The sequence below is a fragment of the Xenia sp. Carnegie-2017 genome, unplaced genomic scaffold (genome assembly GCF_021976095.1).
Source record: "Xenia sp. Carnegie-2017 unplaced genomic scaffold, XeniaSp_v1 HiC_scaffold_2, whole genome shotgun sequence".
Taxonomy (NCBI): domain Eukaryota; kingdom Metazoa; phylum Cnidaria; class Anthozoa; order Malacalcyonacea; family Xeniidae; genus Xenia; species Xenia sp. Carnegie-2017.
Genome location: NW_025813482.1, coordinates 8,388,874 through 8,405,695, shown reverse-complemented (window position 1 = coordinate 8,405,695; position 16,822 = coordinate 8,388,874). Strand labels below are relative to the sequence as shown.

The window sequence follows — 16,822 nt, the reverse complement described above, 5'->3', positions numbered from 1 at the left end:
GGTATCTATTCAACTGGAGAATACACGGAAGCCTCCCATACAATTTCAAAAGGTGAAAACATTGTGTTCTTACGTTTACTAGAAATGGTGAAAAATTACCAGATTTTTAAATTAATGTAATTAGAGATTATCCAATGAAGTAATATATAGTTTGAAGATTGCAGTATTTTAATGATTCAGTCTCTTTTTGCAAACCGTATTCTTGATAACTGCATCGCAATATTGTCAATGAAAAATATTCATGAAAGTTGTTGATCATGATGAAGTTGGATAGCTTATTAATGATAACTTTTCTAATACAGGTAAAAGCACAACAACGACAGTTGTTCAGGCAACTCTTGAATAATCGTCTTGTCGTCTTGGAAAATTTTCAACTCATGTTCTAAAATGAGTTTAAACGATTCTTTCCCTTTCACAAATGAGCTCTTTCGACAAGATCTCTCAGCTTATTAAAGATAGTTAACTTTGTATTGAATGCAATTGAAACTCTTCTGTCTTGTTAATTTTCGGCTTTCACATTCACAATGTATACTTTTGGTGGATGGAATTTAGTGTCAATTCAAACTCTTCAAACCCAAAACATGGAGAAAACCACGAAAATACCAGTTTGTATTTAATTGTGTGTTATTGTGTTTTTTCATTCGAAATGGCAGACTCGGATAACGAAGTTGAAAGATTTGAAGTAACGGAATATGACTTACAAAATGAATTTTTCCCTGGAATGAAACGTCGCAAAATGACGAAAGAACAAACAATGTTGGGTATCTGGGCTGGAAGAGATTCAGATGAAGATGACTACAGTGAGAGAAAGAGAAATGATAGCATTCCTTTGCAGTTTGTGAGCGGTGGAGTTGTAAAATCCAAAGATAAAGATGAATTAGGTTATCATTGTCTTTCGTGTACTTGTTTTTATCGTGCAATGGCCCCAAGGCAAGCAAGTCCCTGCAATTGCAAGTGTAAAATATATAAAAAACAACGATAGATTGATAGATAGAACAATGATGAATAAGACTAGGCTTTCCTTCTCTATGAACATTTTTTATCATACTACTAAAAAATACTTATGTAAGGAATTTATGTTGCAGTATCTATTTCTATTTCGTCTTTCCCAATCAAGGCAGAATCATACTAATAAAAGCTATTTATATCTACCTAGAGCAAGTATTAAAACGTCAAGGAACTAATCAAGAAAAATCTAAAAAGTTGTTTAACGATTCTTCAATGTTGAGTGCTGCAACATTTAATCAATCTGATCAAGGTAATTTTATTTACATGTTTGTAAATGTAGATTGTCCAGGTTGGTATAGTCCAGAGAAGGACTGTTTTTGTTGTTGTTGACTGATGTTTCGACAAGATGACTATCACTAAGGTTTTCGAAACGTCAGTCAACAACAACAAAAACAGTCCTTCTCAGGACTATACCAACCTGGACGATCTACATTTACAAACATGTAACGATACTCCCGGCTTCAAACCATTTACTTTGTAATTTTATTTCTTGAAATTGGAACTAAGGAATTGATAACGGATATTCATCATTAAAAGAACCTAATGACTTTCTGCCAGCAAAATTTACATTTAAGAAATATAAGATGTTTACTGTGCTTGTACGAGCTTATGCAAACCGAGGAGACCTTTGGGAAAACTCGAGAGCAGATCAGTGCAAGCCCAAGAAAGGTCGATGGTTGCATATGCTTGAGAGTTCTCACAACAGTCTCCGAGGTTTGCATAAGCCAGTGCAAACATTAAAAACATCTTTTATTTCTTTTATAAAATAATAATAATGCGAAAAAGACAGACATTTTAATTTTCCTCTAAAATGTATTCATGATCGATTTGCAAATTCTCTTTGACAGATTGATTGTTTTGATTGATTTGATTGGTTGAGCTCAGATGTGTTTTGCACAGGTTAATGAAAACACAGCTCTAGACCAATCAGTGCAGCATTTCATTGTGTTCATTTTATGAATGCTTTTGAAAAAATGATTTATAAATGATTAAGTGTGGTTTGTTGTTTACTCATAAATATAAGTTTGAAAATTGGCAATCCAGGCATTTGATAGATAAAAGATAAAAGTTTCTCAGGATTTTAAATGTTTTTATTGAGCTTTCACTCGTTGCTTCGAGCCTTCATCAGAATGAGGATATTTATTTACACGTGCTTTTAGCTTGGAGACGCTTAGAGCGTCTAATTGGATTAGTGGGTGGAATAATGTGATTGGATGGGGTGAAATGCGTTGCCATGGGTTTTGGCGTATTGTGAATATGATTGGTGTTAATAATATTAGAGTGTAGTGTTTTAGTTTTGGTGTTGTTTGCAGTTTTTTTGTCCTTTTTCTTTAGTTGTGAGTATATGATGGGTATGTCGATATGTCTGTTTATTGTGTCGTTGTCTTCACTGTACCAAGCTTCTTTAAATTCGCGTGCGTGTTTAGTCTGTGCGCGTCCGAGTACTTTAGTTTCTGTCCAGTCGAATGTTTGGTTGTTTCCGTGGGTATGTTCTGCCGGTAGTGAGTTCGGATCTCGTCGTTTTATGGCGTTTTTGTGTTCTGTGTGTCTTGTTTCAATTTTCTTAGATGTTTGTCCTATGTATTGCTTTGAACAGTCTTTACATGGTATCATGTAGATCGCGTCAGTTGTATCATGAATTGTTGTCTTGTCTTTATGTTTGGTGAAACATGATTTGAGTTTTTGTGTAGGTTTCATTTCTGATAGACTGCCAGAATGACTGCCAGACTTCTTCGACCATTTAATATTAACGTCGCCCACAAACCTACACAAAAACTCAAATCATGTTTCACCAAACATAAAGACAAAACAACAATTCATGATACAACTGACGCGATCTACATGATACCATGTAAAGACTGTTCAAAGCAATACATAGGACAAGCATCTAAGAAAATTGAAACAAGACACACAGAACACAAAAACGCCATAAAACGACGAGATCCGAACTCACTACCGGCAGAACATACCCACGGAAACAACCACACGTTCGACTGGACGGAAACTAAAGTACTCGGGCGCGCACAGACTAAACACGCACGCGAATTTAAAGAAGCTTGGTACAGTAAAGACAACGACACAATAAACTGACATATCGACATACCCATCATATACACAACTAAAGAAAAAGGACAAAAAAACTACAAGCAACTACAACACTACACTCTAATATTATTAATTCCAAAGCCATCATCGGAGAATACATATAATATATAAATCCTTATTAACACCAATCATATTCACAATTGATGAGAAGAAAAAGACTGCAGTGGTTCGGACATGTGTGCCGGCGTGAAGAAGATGTAGACATTCGGAGAGTTTATGAGATGCAAGTGGAGGGGAGACGGTAACGAGGACGCCCAAAGCATCGGTGGAAAGATACCATCAGGAGAGACATGCAGCTATGTGGTGTCAAAGAAGAGGATACCCAGGACAGAGCAGCCTGGAGAAGCCTGATAGAACTGGGTCTCCGGCAAAGACCCGCTACCCGAGCAGGACACAGCGGAGAAAGGTGACCAAGGTGACCATATTCACAATACACCAAAACCCATGGCAACGCATTTCACCGCATCCAATCACATTAATCCACCCGACTAATCCAATTAGACGCTCTAAGCGTCTCCAAGTTAAAAGCACGTGTAAATAAATAATATCCTCATTCTGATGAAGGCTCGAGCAACGAGTCGAAAGCTCAATAAAAATCACTTAAAATCCGGAGAAACTTTTATCTTTTATGTACTCATAAATATATACGAATGGTCTTCAGTCAAGGTTGCTTGAACAGAAAGGATAGTTTTTTAACAATGTAATTTTAAATTGAATGAAGATATGATCTTCGCACTTTGCGGGACAATTTAAGCTATTGTCTCATGAACCTGAAAAATTCAGGTGACTCAACGGGATTCGAACCCATGAGCTCAATCTTATAGAGCTCAATCTTAATGGTCAATCTTAATGACCATTAAGTTCATTAATGATCATTTATGATCATTAATGATCATTATGTTCGTTTATGATCATTAATGACCATTGAGTTCTATAATAACTCAATGAGCTCAATCTTATAGAGCTCAATCTTAATTGTCTTATAGAGCTCAATGGCTCTAACCAACTGAGCTATGAAGTCACACAGTGGAGAGCAGGTCAATTTGTTGGGGTAATGTTCAAACACCGCACTGCATATAACATTCTTTCAAATGTAATTTTAGATAGCAAGGTCTACACAAGGAAAATGCAAAGAGGTGCAGGAAAGTACGTCAAACCTTTTATATTTATCATTTTGGAGGCAAATATACTCTTGTATGAATATGATGCTTATAATTATACTTTTTTTAGAGATTTTGCATCATGGGAGCAACACACCAAAGGATTTGGTTCCAAAATGCTAAAAAAGGTCATAAAATGTCTTTAAAATATTGAACAGATTATTATTCCCACGTGACAAATCAATTGCTTGCAATATTACAGAGTGTGTTTGTATATCAGTTTATTATATAAAGTGGTAAAAGCATTAACTTTTTACTTTTAATATTTGTTATCCTGTATGCATCAATAGTGCTACATACATGATGCCTATATTTACATTATGTCATTTACTATTTCATGAGTTCTAATATGAAATCCTTTTCTAGTCTCTATGTATTTCTATGCAATTTTTGGATTTCACTCCCTAAAATGAACAATTTTCATTTATTGAAATTTTAAAGTGTCATTTTCATGGTTTTCAAGGTTCACTTTCCTCAAAACAATTGAAATGAATCAATTCATAAATTCCTTGTTCAAATCGTTATGTTATTTCATCACTTCATTTATCTTCATGTGAAATCAACAACAGTATCAACAGAAAAACATGTTGAGATTGCTATGATACTGAAGAACATGTGGACACGTAAATTATTTAAGATTGCACACTATATATTCTCATCTTCACACGAGAACTTTCTATGTTATAAAGTTGATAGGACTTTAATGGTGATAGGGTACCTACATACATACACCAAACAACTCCATCCTCCAATCACAACTATCAACATTTGATAGGATGTTAATGGTGCAAAGGTAATGGTACAAACTGTCCTTACAGCACAACTATTATTTATCAACACAACAAATTCAAAATTACTATGGGAGATATACTTTTTTCTCTTATTAAACTCCATCGTTGATTTTTTTATGTTATGATTAACATATTTTTGTTGTTTTATAGATGGGATATGAACCAGGAAAAGGTTTAGGGAAAGAAGGCCAGGTAACATTAACTCTTGTGATTTTATCCATATACCAGCACTGTCACAGCTTTGAGACAGAAATTCCATAAAGTTAAATCTAAATCACCAAATCATACAGTTTTTCTTGCACATATGTAGTTCTTTGCGCTTTTGTCATGTGTAATCGCTATGGAGATAGCTACCTGTCCAACTGCATCAATTTTTTTAGACTCAGGTGTCCGACATTTTCGATGTATCTGAAAATTTGTGTTTCCGTGCCTTGACATGTACAAAGTGTCAGTTTTCTTCATTATTGATGTATTTACTTAAGAATTTGTAACGATACTGCCAGGTTCAAACTATTTACTTTAATAAGAATTTTAATTTATTGGGAGTTTTTTTACTTAAGATCACTAACACTGGATTGGTTTGTATATAATGTTAAAATAACTCATTAAGTTAAAGCCTCACTCAAGAATACTTGGGAATTTAAATAATATCCTCTCAAAAAAAAATGAAAGAATCACAGCGACACAATCGCTTTTTGCTTAACTTTGGTAACTGTAATGTAAGAAAATTAACTTATTATTTTCTTATATTCTTTCATGATAAATATGACGCTTTTCTTTATCATAAATTGCCATGAGAAGGATTAAGTGTGCAGTTGATCAGCTAGTAATTTAACATATTTATTTAAGTCAGTTTTGTTGTCCAAAATGAATTAAAATTTTATGACGTAAGTAATGAAAGTACGTAGAGTTCAATTTAGACTATACAAACGGCTAGACTGATTAATTGTTACTTTGACGTCTTTAATTCAATTATTTATATGAACATTAACGAGATAAGGAAAGCACAAAATCTTTGTTTGCCATGAAGCCCGTGGATTCTTTGTTTATTATGCCTTTATTTTATTAACGGTAAACGAGTTGCAAATAAAACGAAAAATTTATAAACACGTGTACGGTCGGCTTAAATTATTAGTCAAAATGCCGAGAACTCTTGTAGATTACATAAAACTTTGAAACTGAAAACGAACTTTTTACTCTAAAATTGTTGCTAGTAGATGCATTTGGTTTTTGCCTTGATCTTGAATTTAGAAAGTTGGTTAAGTTGACTGAGCATGCTGAGATGATATCTTTAATAATATGTAAGTAAGCAAGCTATTTACACCTAAATTATACCTAGGTGATCCATAAATAGGAGATCCATTTATTTGTCGTCATAGCAATAAACTTGGACAGTTCGTTTAGACGACTGCTTACGTCAGAAAGTTATACTTACTCCAATATCAACAGATCTGATTGGTTGTTGCCACAACGCATGAATTTGAACAGTTGGTCAAGTGGATTGTAAATGCTCGGATGATTTTTCTGATAAATTGTGATTGAGCGAGCAAGTTACTCTCACAGCTGTGAAAAGAGATCCAGTTGATTCGTATGAGCTTGAATACCTGCGCAAGTTTTTTATTTTATTTCAACTTGTTTTAACAAAGGCATTTTCAGTTTCTTCAATGACTCCTGTCAGCCTCGCGTTCCTTCACTATGTTTAAAAGCAAAGTAGCCCACACCATATATGTTACATCGTGGACAAATTGGAAATTGCTTTCATATAAACTGTGGTGATTTAGACTACAGCTTGTTATAGATTTTATAAAACAATTTTTATTTAGAATGAAGTCAATAAATGTTTATCTCATGATACATGAAATTAAATTAAACGGTAGTTAGGGAGAAATGACATAAAATTACGATTCAAATTGCAAGTCAAAAGGCAGTATTTTTTGAAACTTTGCACTATTCTTGGCTTCCTAGTTGTTTCAGCTCCTTGAATTATGGTCTTTATACTTGCAGACTTATTTTCTCACGGTTTTATTGACTGTTTGGCTTTTAGGGAATATCAACACCAGTTGAAGCATTTAAACGTGGTGGTCGAGGGGCTCTTAGTTATTATGGACCTGAAAAACACACGAAGAAACAAGAGGTTTATAACTTTTTCTTTTGGTTCGGGAATTATAGTTTTTGTCAGCGTTGGTTCATTTTAATTCACTTTATTTGTTTAGCCTCAACTGGCTGAAGATGAGAAAGAAGAATTAGAGTTTCGTGAACAGCTTAATCAATGGAAAAAATCCAGCAATGTGAGTCATTGGGACAACGCATACACCGTAATGTTTTTTTCATAAAGCAGTCTTCACATTATATTTGTTTTATCTGTTTCATGAATGGACCACGATCATTTCTATTTTTATCTGAAAATAAATTAGGAGGATCAGAAGAAATGATTTGACTTGAAAATTTCACGTTCAATTACTGTTTTTGTTTAGTTGAAAGGAAAACCGAAATATATTTACAAAACTATTGATGAAGTCAAGGTAATGTATAGAAGACAATGGTGTTGTAGTTACCGTACATACGCAGGAGTTAAAATCTTGAAACATAAAATGGCTTTATATTTTCACTAGAATTCAGTAAAGTTCTCAGGATTCTTAGATGTGATTATCTCTGTTTTTAACAATACAATTTTTTCTAACTTTATAACATTACAATGATCGATTTAGAGAAATTTTAACATCAGTCCCATTAGTTCCATTCATAATACATATATTATATTCTTTTTACATTTGTCATAACCTCATGTGCATGCAAAAACATTGCGATAGACTCTCCTCAATTGTTTTTCTTCTTTAATTTTACGATAGTCACCATTTTTTGAATTGCAATCTTTATATTTTGTACTCTCTTGATGTTAGCGACTTCTGGTATTGCTCTGTACTTTTGGTATAAGTTTTGGTTGTAACACAATTTGGTCTCTTTTTTATGTATGGGTATTGGGTGGCAATTAATGTTTGTTTTGCCATTTATTCAATCAGAATGTCCGTTGTATAGGCTTCTGGAAAATCTAAAAGACCCGGTATATCTTTATCGACCAGTAATGTGAAGGTATAAATACCAATACTAACGTACCATCAATAGCATGTGCTTGATATGAGATTGGTGAATGAGCTTTTTATCCAGGTTGTTGATATGACCGGTCGTGAAGCTAAAGTTTTGACTGGATATGGATCATTTGCTACTCAACATGCAAATCCTGAAGAGATAACATCAGGTATTTCAATGTATATAATATAAATATTTATTTGTAAAGCCCATTATTATATTGGTATAAAGATGTGAAAACTGTTTTACACTCCCTATCCAACCCCCATAATTTATAAATATTGTAAAATAAATGTCTGGCACCATTCTGCTCTTTTTAAACGGGCCAATACCAATGAACGTGCAATGCACGCTGTTTTCAACGCTAACAAAAAGTGCTCAAGTTGTAAGTAAGCTGAGCTTATTAATTTGTTGGTGAACACAATAATGAGGAATTAGCGTTTGCATTAATAATTGTCTTCTGATCACGGTCATGGAATTTCTACGGATTTTGATTCATGAATGAATTTTAGAGTTTTATCTAGTGTACATCATGAACTTTACCTTGAATTACTCTCTTTGTGCGATATTTAAAGCCTCGTTCTCATTCATCGCAAAACGTCGGCGATCGAGCTTTTACGACGTCGGCGACCGAGTTTTTACGATTGCTACTTATCTGACTACGCCGACCATTGCCGACCATTGCCGACTATTGCCGAGTGCTACTTACATAAAAAGTTTAAAACGAGAATCAGTTGATTCGGGCAATTTCGGCGACAACTTACATTATAAAGAATTGATGCTCTGCACAAAAAATATTAACTCGCCTATTCTATAGCGACGCTTTGCGATGAATGAGATAGGCTTAACTGACTTTTTCATTAAAAACTTATTTTTTAACAATTTATTCTTAAAGTTAGCAAAAGTGAACGTGATCGGGCATTTTCACTTCCGGAATTGGAATACAACTTAAATCTTTTGTTGGATTTGAGTGAAACAGAAATTATTCAAGCTGATAAACAGTATGTTATCTCATTTCTAATTTTTTATATCGCTTCAATTTAACATTTAGTATCAATGCAACATGTCGTTACAAAATTCTACAAACGATGTTTAATGTCTGTGTTTTTTATCTTTCGTATTTTTTTGAAGTTTGGAGACATTTTTCATTCTTTTCAGGCTTCGTCACGAACGAGATCTGATAGTAAATTTGAAACACGAAGAACGTCTTTCTCATGAAATTGAACAAGAAGAAAATGACATGAAACAACTCGTTGATGTTTTGAAAATCATTGAGAGGTATGACGTCTATTTTGTTTGCCTTCTTGGAACTCAAAGTTGGAACGTTTGTTAATAATGCGCCTTCGTCTTTATAACAATGTTTTATTTTTAATTCTCTTTAATATTCAATGTCTTTTATAGATGAGTGGTTTAAATTTTATGTGTTTATGATTGTGAACTACTTTTCTCAAATCAAACTTTAGATGTCGACAGCAGAGTACAGGTGCCTCTGATAATCTTTCCCTCCAAGATTGTGAAGCTCTGTTCGTTAAATTACAAAGTGAATTTCTCGATTTGTATAAGGTTGGCATTCGTCGAAATGTCTTTTGCAGCTTTGCTAGAATTGACCATTGTTCTTTATTTCTATTTACATTTCAGATGTACGAGCTGGTAAAAATAGCAATTCCTTTAGTCTTTCCAAAGGTTAGCGTATGTTATTGCTGTTAGTGTTTTAGTTCAAAGTAATTTAAACTATCTTACACGAGTAAGTTAAGTTAATAATAACATTTCACCTAGATTAAAGAACACTTTGAAATGTGGAATCCATTGAAAAGCCCTGGTTATGGCTTAGAAGTTGTAAAACGATGGAAAAAGTTACTCGAAGGTGATAAACCGAAATCTTTCTGTTTATCATCTGGGCCTTCGTTAGATCCAAACAGGTGAAAATTTATATATTTTAAGCTATCATTCGTACCATTCATCATAGCCACAACTATGGTTCTTGTCGACTTCTGCACCTTATTGTGTTGTTGCGATCTGTATTTGTCGTTGTCGTTCTGACATAAATACATATTTTTATTGCATTTTGTCTTCATTAATGTTGAATTTCTTATGGACAGATCGCGTGCTAATACTTAAATAACTAAATAATAGAAAAACTAATGTAGTAAATGGTTTGAACCCGGGAGTATCGTTACATGTTTGTAGATGTAGGTCGTCCAGGTTGGTAGAGTCTTGAGAAGGACTGTTTTTGTTGATTTTGACTGACGTTTCGACAACCTTAGCGGTAGTCATCTTCAGCTAAGGTTGTCGAAACGTCAGTCTACATCAATACCAACAGTCCTTCTCAGGACTCTACTAACCTGTACGATCTACATCAACAAACATGTTATTAGGATAACTATAGTTTATTATATTTTATGTAGCATGGACACCTATGAAAGATTAATATGGGAGATTTGGATGCCAATCATACGTACGAATATCAGGTGCAGTAATGCCAAATTGTTATATGTTAAATTGACTTGTCGTTCTAGTTGTTTGTATGCGTTCTAAATGAAGTATTGTGTATAGGTACGAAACTACTTCAGGGTCTACTTAAGATTCATAGATAAACTTGGCCTACTTTTCATTTTTTCATTCTGTTGTACATAGCTAAGGCATCTCTCTTTGCTTGTTAATCATTAAAAAAACTCACTTTTTGCTTAAAGTGTTTGGAACCCTCGGAACTGCAATGGTCTTGTTGTTTTACTTGAAAATTGGCTTCCTTTATTACCATCCTGGGTATATGATAACATACTTAATCAAATACTCTTACCTCGACTACAGGTAAGAAAACTGATGCCTCTAAGTGTTGTATATTTTGAGTGTTTTACTGGTGAAACTTGCAGCTCTTATAGATTTATATTCTTCACACTTATGTGGAGTTAGTTGCGGATGTATTGGATTTAAAAGCGAGTCTTCGTTATAGTATAGTTGATGAATTAAATCTACCTAATGTTTCCTGGTAAAGATTGTATTTAACTTGAGAACAGGTTGCATTTAACAAACTTAACCAATTTTGAGCTGAAAATTTTTAACGATTTCGTTGACAGCGCAAACTATTCTTGTATACTTAAGCTTGAGTAAATCTACACTGTAGGCTGACAAAAAAAGAAAGTTTCTGTAGTTTTGTTTTGTCTTTGAATAAAATGTTCACTTTTGTAGTTTGATGTGATGAATTTTATGTGTTTGTGGTTTATAGGCTGCTGTGGAAGCTTGGAATCCTTTGATTGATCCTCTTCCTATTCATTCATGGATCCATCCATGGCTACCGTTAATGGGTAAAAATAATTTATTCAACATAATTATCTTTGATTGATCCTCTTCCTATTCATTCATGGATCCATCCATGGCTGCCATTAATGGGTAAAAATAATTTATTCAACATAATTATCTTTGATTGATCCTCTTCCTATTCATTCATGGATCCATCCATGGCTACCATTAATGGGTAAAAATAATTTATTCAACATAATTATCTTTGATTGATCCTCTTCCTATTCATTCATGGATCCATCCATGGCTACCGTTAATGGGTAAAAATAATTTATTCAACATAATTATCTTTGATTGATCCTCTTCCTATTCATTCATGGATCCATCCATGGCTGCCATTAATGGGTAAAAATAATTTATTCAACATAATTATCTTTGATTGATCCTCTTCCTATTCATTCATGGATCCATCCATGGCTACCGTTAATGGGTAAAAATAATTTATTCAACATAATTATCTTTGATTGATCCTCTTCCTATTCATTCATGGATCCATCCATGGCTGCCATTAATGGGTAAAAATAATTTATTCAACATAATTATCTTTGATTGATCCTCTTCCTATTCATTCATGGATCCATCCATGGCTGCCATTAATGGGTAAAATAATTTATTCAACATAATTATCTTTGATTGATCCTCTTCCTATTCATTCATGGATCCATCCATGGCTACCATTAATGGGTAAAAATAATTTATACAACATAATTATCTTTGATTGATCCTCTTCCTATTCATTCATGGATCCATCCATGGCTACCATTAATGGGTAAAAATAATTTATTCAACATAATTATCTTTGATTGATCCTCTTCCTATTCATTCATGGATCCATCCATGGCTACCATTAATGGGTAAAAATAATTTATACAACATAATTATCTTTGATTGATCCTCTTCCTATTCATTCATGGATCCATCCATGGCTGCCATTAATGGGTAAAAATAATTTATTCAACATAATTATCTTTGATTGATCCTCTTCCTATTCATTCATGGATCCATCCATGGCTACCATTCATGGGTAGAAATAATTTATACAACATAATTATCTTCTACGCAAAATCCTATGAAGTTAAGACTCAAATGTTACTTGCATAGAAATGAACTTGTACACTTGGATATCTAATCATTAGGAATATCAATATTTTGGGATGAGATAAGCAATGTGTCGTCTTTCGTTATTAGGCGATCGACTTGAAATATTGTATGTTCCGATTCGACATAAACTGTCTGTGGCTTTAACAAACTGGCATCCTTCTGATCCGTCAGCAAAACTTATTATTGAACCCTGGATTCAGGTATTTCAGTCACTGATTTTGCAAGTTTGCCACAACAATGTAGTATGAGCTCTGCGTAAAAAATAGAACCAAATTTATTGCTTTTTAAATTTTTTTGCTGTCTGCCAATTTTAACGAAAGTTTTCTTTCATATCGTGCAATATTTCCTTGTGTGATATAATGATTCTTTAACATTTTATTCCTGTTGTTCTCAAGCTCCATTGAATAGAAAATGTTAACATCATCTCTTGTGGTGTTGATTTTTATGTTTTTTCCATTCCACTTTCTTTTGCCAATTTGCTGGACAGCTCACCTTTCAACGGTGGATCTTGTCTTCTCGCTGCACAATATTTTTATCCTGTTCCAAGTATCATAGTATCTTCCTATCGTTGATTTAATGGTAGAAAAATCTTATGCTAATTATAAACAGGAGAACTATCATAATGTCTATTTCTGTTTGCACTTCATCAATATTTTTTGTAGTTGTAAAATATATATGTTTCATCAAATAGCTGATTCCAAATTCCCATTAAAGGAGACGTTTCCTACTTTTAATAATGTATCGAAAATTTACTTAACAAACTTAGGCATTATTGCATTGATTTTGCTCTTATCAATGCATGGTGATGTTTAGCAAATATTAATACCTAAAATGACTTTTTTATGCTTTTGTCTGTTGTAGGTTTTTTCAAAAGGTACTTTAGATGCGTTTGTTCTTCGCTCAATTTACCCTAAATTATCCCTGTGTTTGTCAGAGTTTGTCATTAATCCTCATCAACAGCACCTTGGTAAGTTGTTTTGATTTACAACTGCCAGTACTTTGGAAATCGTTTGCCAATAATTATTAAACATTTTGGCATTATACCCACAACCTTTGTCATATATTTTCAATATTTGTTGTCTAACTGTATACTTTTACACTACATTTTATTATAATTCTATGTAGCTATATGAAGGTTCAATGAAGTTCAATTGTTTTCAGAACCATTTACATGGGTGATGTCCTGGAAAAATATTGTTCCTTTTCAACATTTTGTGAGTTTATTAGAAAAGCATTTCTTTCCCAAATGGCTGCAGGTAATTTTTCATTTTATTCGTGTCGGATTAGCACATGTTTGTCGTTTCAAATAGTTTACGACAGAATAAGCAAAATATCGACTACCTTACAAAACATGCCTTGCATTTCTTTTTGTTTAATATTTTGTAGACCTTGCTTATTCTCATTTTGATGTATTTTATTGTTAGGTTCTACGAAATTGGTTGTACAACAAACCCAATTATGATGAAATCACAAAATGGTGAGCAAATTTTTCGTTGAAGTTAACATGTTTGCTAAAAATATTAATTATATATGCATACGTTTGTTCAATAATCCTTCATAACATATGTAGGTATATGGGATGGAAGTCGATGTTTGACGAAGAGTTACTTAGTAATGTTACAATAAAAGGTTTGATGCATTATTTGAAAAAAATTTTTCGTTTATTGCGATAGTATTTGTGTGTATTAGTCATCATTCAAAAAAGTATTATCGGATAAGTTCTACAAGAAGATAACGAGTATTTTGTAACATAACGACGAAAGTAGAATTAGTTATATATCCCTTTTTGTCCACAGAAATTAACTCAAGGAAATATATACCCCGCCTTAAATCATTTTTTTAAGTATTCTTTCATTGAAATAAAACTATAAAAAAGGAAATTTTGTCTGAAAAATATAAAACACTTATTAGAAAATCTGGATTTCTTTTTCGTTTTGTTTGTATAATGGAAATTGAACATAATTTTGTTCAGCTCAATTTAATCGTGGCTTGGATTTGATGAATCAAGCTGTCTCAACACCTGAAAGTCTTCAACAACCTGGTGCCAAAGAAAATGTTGCCTATTTAACTAACAATGAAAGAAGGTAAATTTTCTAACTCTAACCTGACTTCTGGCTAACCACAGGTAGTCTTCTAGCTAATTAATTATAAAGAACAGAGTTGTGCGGGCAAAGTGGAATTACTTTTTTATCGTTCTTACCACACAAATGGTTCGAGTCTACAAACTACAAAATTTCGACAACTCGTTTTTTTTAAACAGACGTGAAGCAGAAGCGAAATTAAGTGCTGGAAAAATGAAATATCAGGTATGCTGTGTGACTTTCACAGTATAGTTTTTATCCTAAATCTTTAAGCTTTTACCATTAATTACATAATATTTATTCTTCATTACAGGCAGAACCTAAGATAAACGTTACCGAGCAAAGCATTCCCACAAATTTCAGAGATTTGTTAGAAAAAATGGTACTTAAATACATTTATAGATATCTTATAAATCGTGAGATCCAACTACACTTTACTGTTTCCGTACTTTTGCAAAAATTGATCGAAAATTTAAACATGGCTCATTCTCTGACCAAGTACATTTAAGTATTAAGTTTACTTTTATCCATTTTAATTTATACTATTTTTCCTTTTTGTTTAGTCAAATGAATACGACATCTCATTTCTTCCAATCACTGGACGAAGACATGAAGGAAAAGCTTTGTACACGTTTGGAAAACTCACAATATTTATCGAACGCGGTGTCGTTTTTTATCAAGCTCCAAATGGTAGTTTTAATCCTGTATCAATAACAACTCTTGTTAGTTTAGCGAAATAATTCTTTTAAATGATACATTCATTTATAAATAACTGAGGTGGGTTATTGAAAGTTTATAAACCGGAAATACGCTTTTATTACGATTCGTTTCGTTGCTCATGCATTGAAATGCATTAAGTCAACCAAATTACATTACACTTAAGTCGTCATCATAATTTAAGTTGTTAATTTGTGGTTTGATATCGTCGTATTTCGTTCTGAAATTATCATTTAAGAACAGGCATCATCGTTCACGGTTCTTCATTCGACCATTTCAGGTAAATGTGGAGATTTTTTTTCTATTTTTAAGATTTTGCAAATGACTTTGATTTCTTATGAGTTTCACAGTAAGTTGGTTCGATATTGTATTATTATTGATTCATCAAATACGAGAAGTTAAAATGATTGATATTGGCTTGATAACCCTTAGAAGTAAATAAATGCTGTATAAATACCGATGATATTGTTATAAAATACGTATAAAAATCGAGCTTGGCTTCACGAGAGACACAAAATTTAACAAAAACAATCAACGAAGTATACTGCTTTTCGTGTATGATAAAATTTGTCATAATCACTTATTGTGATTTGTTGTAGTTAATTTGGTTTTCATAAAAATCCGACAGATTAAAACAGAAATTATAATTTTCTGATTTTTGGTTTGTCGTGCCAATAACTGCCTTCGAGGGTCAAATTTTAACTAGAAGCGGAAATTTCATGACTCCAACAAAATAGCATTTCGTGTCCACAACCAATGAAGCATTTAATGACAAGAATCTTGTATAAGAATTTCAAATGAGTTACAACAGTTATCAATCCAAAATGACGGTGAAATATTATGAATCAACCAAGGCAAACTAAATGTTGCGAGAATGTATGCTTTGTAGAAAAAGAAAATTACGAAAGTTGTTAAGAAAATATGACAAATGCCTTCAATCCAAAAAATTCCCAAAATTTCATTTACGTCTCGCTCGGGACAGTTCGTACTAATTGTAGCCTGAACAAGATTTTTTTGCGTTGACTAAACGAGGAGCAGATATTTTATAAGATTTTAAAATATTGTTCTTCTCAGAGTAACTAAAATTGTTTGGTTGGATCATTTTCAGTCTTTTCATTAAACACTTCAACAAAAGCGAAAAAGGAGTTAGCATTGCATAAAGACTGCAACGCAACACAACGCAACTAAATTCTTTGTAGTTATAAAACTCCGAACTGCATGCTATATCTCGCACATTCATTTCGCAACACCTTAGCTATCCATAAGGCCCTTGAACAATTTCAATAGTTTCATTTCGGAAAAAGCCTTCAGCAAAAAGTAGCAAAGTTTTCTCCTATACCCACTCTAGATGTTGATTACTTTTATTAGTGTAATGTGGCTATGAGGGGGGGGGAGGAGGCAAAAACTAATAAAAAACAAAAAATTCAGTAAGGGTAAAATCTGGTCCTTTCCTTAAAACCCCCTGTCCCAATGA

General features: G+C 33.0%; 1 protein-coding gene across 1 annotated transcript; it reads left to right on the top strand.

Moving 5' to 3' along the window:
- The first annotated feature begins 558 nt into the window (after nt 1-558).
- LOC124440299 (tuftelin-interacting protein 11-like) lies at nt 559-15,995 on the top strand. Its single transcript, XM_046990657.1, has 27 exons — nt 559-881; nt 1,157-1,258; nt 4,218-4,260; nt 4,345-4,402; nt 5,216-5,257; nt 7,110-7,199; nt 7,279-7,353; nt 7,540-7,587; nt 8,102-8,155; nt 8,231-8,321; nt 9,048-9,153; nt 9,311-9,430; nt 9,616-9,715; nt 9,791-9,835; nt 9,929-10,071; nt 10,558-10,620; nt 10,843-10,960; nt 11,376-11,454; nt 12,638-12,750; nt 13,412-13,517; nt 13,712-13,806; nt 13,975-14,027; nt 14,121-14,179; nt 14,523-14,634; nt 14,811-14,856; nt 14,945-15,013; nt 15,195-15,995. The coding sequence occupies exons 1-27, from the start codon at nt 647-649 to the stop codon at nt 15,369-15,371; spliced, it is 2,442 nt and encodes an 813-aa protein (XP_046846613.1). The 5' UTR covers nt 559-646; the 3' UTR covers nt 15,372-15,995.
- Nucleotides 15,996-16,822: the final 827 nt, after the last annotated feature.